The following is a 6,934-nucleotide window of genomic DNA, read 5'->3' on the forward strand; positions in this document are numbered from 1 at the left end:
AGGGGGAGGCTCGGGTTTTCTGGAGGGGGTGCACCCCTTGGTGCAGGCGGCCCAAGTAGGAGGATCGTCTCATCAAAGCTAGCCATGTCCCTTGCACCTACAAATATGCGAGGAGGGGCAGCCCTTCAAACATAGGCCCTCCATTGACAACCGTAGATATGAATAGACCAAAAAGACCTTATTGTAACATCGTCGTCGTCACCTTGCCACTGAAAAAAAAACAAAGAAAAAAAACGAAGAGGCCGGCCCCTACTCCTCTAGCTGCTGACGTAGCCGCCAGACAAAAGAGAGGGGGGCGGAGATGGAGGCTTGGGATGAACCCTAGGCGGCGGCAGCAGCTGTTTCTCTCGCGTGCGATCCTGCTACGTGAGTGCAAACTTTTTGGTCTGCAAACCAGTGGGAACACAAAAAATAAATGCGCTGAGCATCCGCTGGATGTGGGCAACTCCTCTCGATTTGTTTCGAACGACCCGGCCTCCTAGCTTCATATCTTGAGAATTTGTCGCTAAACAGCGGAAGATTGCACACATTGGCTGCTACCCAGCATGATAATTTTGTTAATGCCACAAGAGAAGAGAGTGCACCAGTTCTAGAATCCAGCGTTTAGCCTGATCATCATCATCAGTACATAAATATGGCTAGAGCCGAATAGATTCCATACAAGAAGATACCTATATCTGATAAATCGTGTGCCCCCAGAAGTGGGTGAGGTAAGGCCATCAGAAATCCAAACCGTAGTTCAGTACAATTACAAGGGATGAAACAACCAATTACACGTGACACATCTCAGGTAAACTTCAACAAGAAAAGAAAAATCCAAGGCTTGCTCACACCTCTACCGGTACCCTACACATCATCCGGCGCGTTTTCACCTCCCCTCGGCTTTGATCAGCTGTGAGAAAACCCTGCTCATCGACACGTCGGAGAGGTCGTGGTCAGGCTCGTGCAAAGCTCCGTCCTCCGCCATCGTCACGCTGATGCTCTCCATGGCACCCACATGTTGAACCTGCGACGACAGGTCGACGATCCGGTTCATGCTGTTCACGTCCGACACGGTCGAAGAATCCACATCCTGGAGCTGCAGGACATACTCCAAGTTCCAGAGGACGTCCCCCATCGACGGCCGCTCCACGCCGTAGTCTGCCAGGCACTTCTCCACCGTCTCACCGAACTTCCTCAGAGAGTCCGGCCTGATCGCGCCGGAAAGCTTCTGGTCGACGATCTGGTGCAGCTCTCCTCTCTTCTGCCACTTCATTCCCCACTCTGCCAAGTTCACCATTTCCCTCGGGAGCGAAGGGTCGATCACCGGCCTCGCGCAGAGCACCTCCAGCATGACAACACCGAAGGAGTAGACGTCCGACTTCTCAGTCAGCTGCTGCCTTCGGAAGTATTCAGGGTCAAGGTAACCAAAGCTACCCTTCACTGCAGTGCTGACATGAGTCTGATCCAGCTCAGGCCCGGTCTTTGACAGCCCAAAGTCGGCGACTTTGGCAAGGAGATTTTCATCAAGCAAGATGTTTGCAGACTTGACATCACGGTGGATAATGGCCTTCGCAGAACCTGTATGAAGATAGTGTAGCCCCCTTGCTGCTCCAATGCAGATCTCCAGGCGTTGCTTCCAGTTGAGTGAGGGGTTGTCTGAACCATACAGGTGGCTCTTGACGGTTCCGTTCTCCATGTACTCATAGACCAAGATCATCTCATTCCTTTCATCACAGTACCCAATAAGAGACACCAGGTGGCGGTGACGCAGACGTGAAAGGAGCTCGATCTCTGTCCGGAACTCATTGAGACCTTGCTGGGACTTGGGGTTTCCTCGCTTCACTGCAACCTTTGTGTCATCCCTCAAGGCACCCTTGTAGACTTTCCCAAAACCTCCGACTCCAATCACCCAGCTCTCATCAAAATTGTTTGTTGCTTCTTGGAGCACATTGAAGGCAAACCGATATCCATAGCTTCCATTCAGACCTGATGTTAGTGTAGTACCATAGGAAGTTCTGCTTCCTGTACTGAGAGACGTGAGCCCATTGATAGAGAAAGGCATCCAGGTCTTCGAGTGCTGCTTGTCGTCGGTCTTCTTCCTCCGGCAAAGCAGTACCACAACAAGGACAATTATCAGAAGCCCAACAACCCCAAGGACTGAGCCAATAATTATGGGCAACCTTTTGTTTGAACCGTTATTCCCAACAGTGAAAGCAGAACCAGAGCCACTGCCCATCTTCATAATCTCCAGGCCATTCAGAATCCCATCAGGCAATGCATTGTTCAAGGTGGACGGACCAATACTGATGCTGAGCTTGCTAGATGCATCATTGGAAGAAAGAACCACGTCAACATAGATAGCTGTAGCCAGTTGATTCACCGATTGCTCTGAGAGATCAAGATCATGCTGTGCAAAGAAGCCTCCCACATATGCATTGAAGTAGAGCTGGTTCAGTGCCTTGCTGACTATATCACAGAAGTGAAATCTTATCAGATAGCTGAAGCCTGCATCCACATCAAACTGCCATGTCATGTTGAAAAGTGCGTTGGAAGTGTTTGCAGCCGCCAATTCTGTAGCTGTACTGTACACAATATCTGGGGCCGTCAGTGGAGTTGCCCCGCCTTTCCTATACTTGATAGGCTTGCCATATTGGGCAGTTTTGGTCACACTGGGGTTCAGTATGTACTTCTGATCCTTCTGCCAAGTCCTCGAGAGGGTATCATTGCTCGGGAAGACCTTCGGACCACCCATGTTGACACGATACACCGTCTCCAGTGACTGTGTAGTCAAACCGCTGTACTGCTGCACAGGGTTGACCATATTGGCTACATCAGCTATGAGATCATCTGGAACAGAAACCACTTCAATTGCGTTGATGAATGCAATCCCGTTTGACGGCTTGAAGGAAATGACAAGCTGGTCACGGGTGATGTTCAAAGAGTATTCCTTGAACAGCGGCGCAGTTTTGTCCGGCTGCTGGAAATCACTGAGCAGGAGCACATCTTGGGTCGACACAGTGAACTTGGCGGTGGAGAGATCATAACTCTGGTAGATGAAGGGGAAGAAGTAGAGACGAACAAAATGCCGCCCCTGCTTCTGGATAGGAAAAGTATAGGATGACGGGCTCGTGAAGATGCGGGCGGTCTGGTAAAGCAGCGGGTTGTCAAACGAGGACACCCCGTTGGCCGAGGTGCCGGCAAGAATATCTTGGGAGGTTGACACTGTCACCGGAGATGCCCCATCGGCAGCGAAGTCCCTCCCGAGAACCGTCGTGCCCTTGGCAGACCCACAGTCAACCAGGTAGTTGTCGGCAGGCTTGAAATCCACTGTTTGTGCCCCAGCAGATGACCAGAAACACAAGATCGCCAAGGTCACTGCTTGCAACTTCCTCCTCCCCATCATAATGTTGGCCTGAATGACAAAAAAAGTGTGCAAAATGTTTGAGGTCATGTACAATTTCAAGCTATTATCCTCTAATAAGCTGATAAAAGCTGGATGTAGAAACATGCAGAAATTAGTAAAGCAAGAACACTGGCATGTACGTACTCCGTATAACTGATAGTAAGGCAATTAGGCAAGAACATCAGATATACAGAACAGCAGCAACAGAGGTATGGACTCGCATCCCGAACCGAACTAGTCCTGGCCCATGGGATCAGACCGTAGGATCCCCACTGAGATCAGGATGAAGCAATAAAAAGGCAAACCGAATCCTGACTATGGACGCGTTCTTCACACTTCCCAGGACAAAGAACTGGATTTATTTGCTAAACTAGAACTAGCCAAGCAAGCTGGGGACTCCTTACCAAGTAGGAGTAGAAATCAGTCCTGGTGGGACTGGGATCTCCCCTCCGGCCCAATGCAGCAGAAAGGGGAGTAGAGCTGGATGGTGGCCTAGAGGTGTGCTCGGCGGCCCCTTGCCATGACTGGGAGTAAGTGCCCGGCGGCGCCGATTTGGGAGAATATGACGGCGCGAGAGTTGGGAGAAGGCATGGACCAGACCACCGTGCCTAGTTGAGGTTGGCAACGAGCGCCGAATTTATTGTACGGAGTATTGTTTATATATACCACTAGTATAAAATAATGAGAATATGTGAATATCCAGAGTTTCTGTTCCATAATATCTTCCTTTTTACCTACTACGACTACGAGATTACATCTTGCATTCTATCGAGGTTGAAGTCATTTCCATGGCCAACTTCAAATCGGGGCAAAAAGAGCAGCACTATTATTGATTTCTGGTTCCTGGACTAAAAATGAACAATAAAACCGTCCCGCTATTAATCCGGAGGGGAAAAAAGTAAGAAATGAGAAACAGCAACAGTACTGGGGAACGCCGACAAGAACAGCACGCTCGTGAAATGAAGAACACAAGCAAGAAAAGGCTGGATCCGCGAAACGCACGCACCTGCCCCGGTCCACCGGAGCGCGCCGCGGCGGGCATTCGCCGAGATCCGGCCGAGATCGACGCCCCTCCGCCGCCAACCGCTCCCACAGCCGCTGGGCTCCGAGCGCCCCCGAGCCGGGCCAGCAAATGCGCCGGAGAAGCGCCTCAAGAAGAGGCAGAGCCCAGTAGCCCAGCACCACCACCGTCCGGACCGGAGGGAGCCGGCAAGGGAAGGGAGGAGATAAAGGTGGCTTTTTTCTTGGGCTTGGAGGAGTTTTCAGCTTTACGGGGCAAGGAAAACGGTAGGCTTGGAGAGAGAGGGAGAGGAGAGAGACGGGAGTTAAGAGGAGGGCGAGGGGTGAGCTGAGCTGCCACCTTGGGAAGGAATAATAACAGCTAGGTTCGATTCAGCAAGACAGAAGCGCAGCCGGTGAGATGAGCTGACAGAGACGGTGCTGATGAGCTCTGTTTAGTTTAAGTAGGACTGGTTTAGTTTAATTATTATGCACAAACTCTCCTGTCTGATTATTGCGTCCATCGCGGGTGTTCGGCGGTGGCCGAATTTGGGGGATCACGCACATGGCGAACCCAACCCTAACCTAACCTAACCGTGTTATTATTTGGCGCAGCACGAAGCCTTGCTTTCTCCGCGCACTCGCAAAAGTTTTAGGGATGCAGCGGCAACACAGCCACTGGTGTGAAAACAGTGGCTTGCACGGTAAGCTGTTGTTGCCGGCACGACTATTTTGCGCATTTCTCTGCCCACATGCCTCACAAACTGCGTCGTCGTATGATCGTATCTATCTCGGCCCCCAAGAAGCGATCGTGCCTTTTGTTTTGCTCTTCCTTGACAAGAAAAAACGCATCTCGTCTCTTCCATTTTCCCTTGGGAAATCGTTTCTCTTCGGGGAGGAAGGGAGAATGGTTGGATACCGAATGCATGAAGAAAGCATGTGGAATCGTTCTCGATTGACTCGACGAAACAAAATCGGCATTTTCATGGACACACTCGTTTTGACCAGCACGCGTGCATGCACATGCCATTTTTCCCCCCGAAAAAATGCTAACGCATTTTCAGGTCGTGATATTTGTGCTTCCCACGTCTCTCACCCTTCCGTTTTGTTCTGAACAATAAACAAGATGAATCAAATGGTAATGCCAGGCTTTTTATTTTATTTTACTTTACAAGGAGGATTACCCCGGCCTCTGAATTAAGGGATGCACACATACATCTTTATTAATTATTCAACAAAGTCCGACAAAGCGATTCTACATAAGCTAATAAAACTTGTAAAAAAAGGGGGAAACAATATCTTTAGTCGTGAATAAGGAAGCACGAACTGCACTCAACGATCAAACATTTTAATTCCACGGCTAAACATCATTCCGGCATCCCTGAAGGAGAAGTCCTCTGGACCAAAAGCAATGAGAGTCGAGCGCGAGAGAGGGCGTCTGCGGCTGCTTGATGGATGGTTATCGTGTCCGATGTCTGATGTCTTTGTCGGTGTGTTTTCAATGGGTGCGCCTTTACGTTGTTATGATCCATTTGTTAAGGGTTTGCGGTTGTGGCGGGATGGGGAGAGTTTGTTCGTCTACCGGGCGGTCATCGAGATTCATGTTTTGGGAGTAGTCCGCATACAATCATGTTTTCTCAGTTTTTCGTTAAGTAACCAATCAAATTTATTTTTCTTAATTAATCAATGAGGCAAATCTTCTACCTTCGTTTCGATTAAAAAATGTTTTAATTAAAATTAGTATTATATGTTTATTAAACTTTAGCAGCGCCAACGAGTATTCCAAATTTTTTTGGAAACTAGTTAGGTGATATTCATCATAAGCTAAAGGGCCAAATTTGTGTGGGAGTTTGTGTCATTTTCTACGCAATGCGGAACTGTGATAATTCCATTTTGAACAAATCACCCACTCTAATTTCTTGCATGTTATCTATAGGGCTATGGCTTCAATCTGTATGTGACCATCATCACTTCAGCATGTGGCCGTTTGGGCACTTATGGCCTCTAGGTGCAGCCGCCTATAAATGGTTGCGCATTGTTTATTCCCAGTTTGACTAGTGAGCCATTCATAGATTATGTGGATGAGCTATGTAATCTCGACTCCGACAGGTTATAATCGTGTTTCCTTTTTATTTGTGTTATTGTTTAGTACACAATGACTTTAACTTGATTCATGTTTAATAAAATGGTTGGGTGTATGATGTGATGCAGAGTACGGGGTACTTCCTTTTTGAGAAAAATGGTTGTTGTCTCTGAACAAAATTCGGATTGCTACTTAGACGCGAAACCATCAAGAGGTCATTCTCCAAGCCCCTCCCTCTCGAGATAATCTAGCCATCATCACTCCACATCGACAATAAATGCAACGCCAGGCAAGCTCCTTTCGTCCGCCCTGTATCTAAACGAGGCTAGACGTCGGGCAAGAATCGCACCACCAAGTCTACTCCCCATCTTCTTCTTCTCCACCCTTTCGATGGCATCCGACGAGCCGGAAGAACAGTTTTCCCGCCTACAAGCCAGCTGGGTGGCCCATCGAGCCTGTCGGGTAAG

The 6,934-nt window shown here is 48.9% G+C and overlaps 1 protein-coding gene across 1 annotated transcript; it reads right to left on the reverse strand.

Annotated features, from left to right (window-relative positions):
* Window positions 1-602: 602 nt before the first annotated feature.
* Window positions 603-4,733, reverse strand: LOC123162839 (receptor-like protein kinase HERK 1). The gene is made up of 2 exons (XM_044580593.1): window positions 4,392-4,733; window positions 603-3,394 (listed from the first exon to the last, which is right to left on the reverse strand). The coding sequence occupies exons 1-2, from the start codon at window positions 4,425-4,427 to the stop codon at window positions 869-871; spliced, it is 2,562 nt and encodes an 853-aa protein (XP_044436528.1). The 5' UTR covers window positions 4,428-4,733; the 3' UTR covers window positions 603-868.
* Between the last annotated feature and the right edge of the window lie 2,201 nt (window positions 4,734-6,934).

Source organism: Triticum aestivum, chromosome 7B (assembly GCF_018294505.1).
Source record: "Triticum aestivum cultivar Chinese Spring chromosome 7B, IWGSC CS RefSeq v2.1, whole genome shotgun sequence".
NCBI lineage: Eukaryota > Viridiplantae > Streptophyta > Magnoliopsida > Poales > Poaceae > Triticum > Triticum aestivum.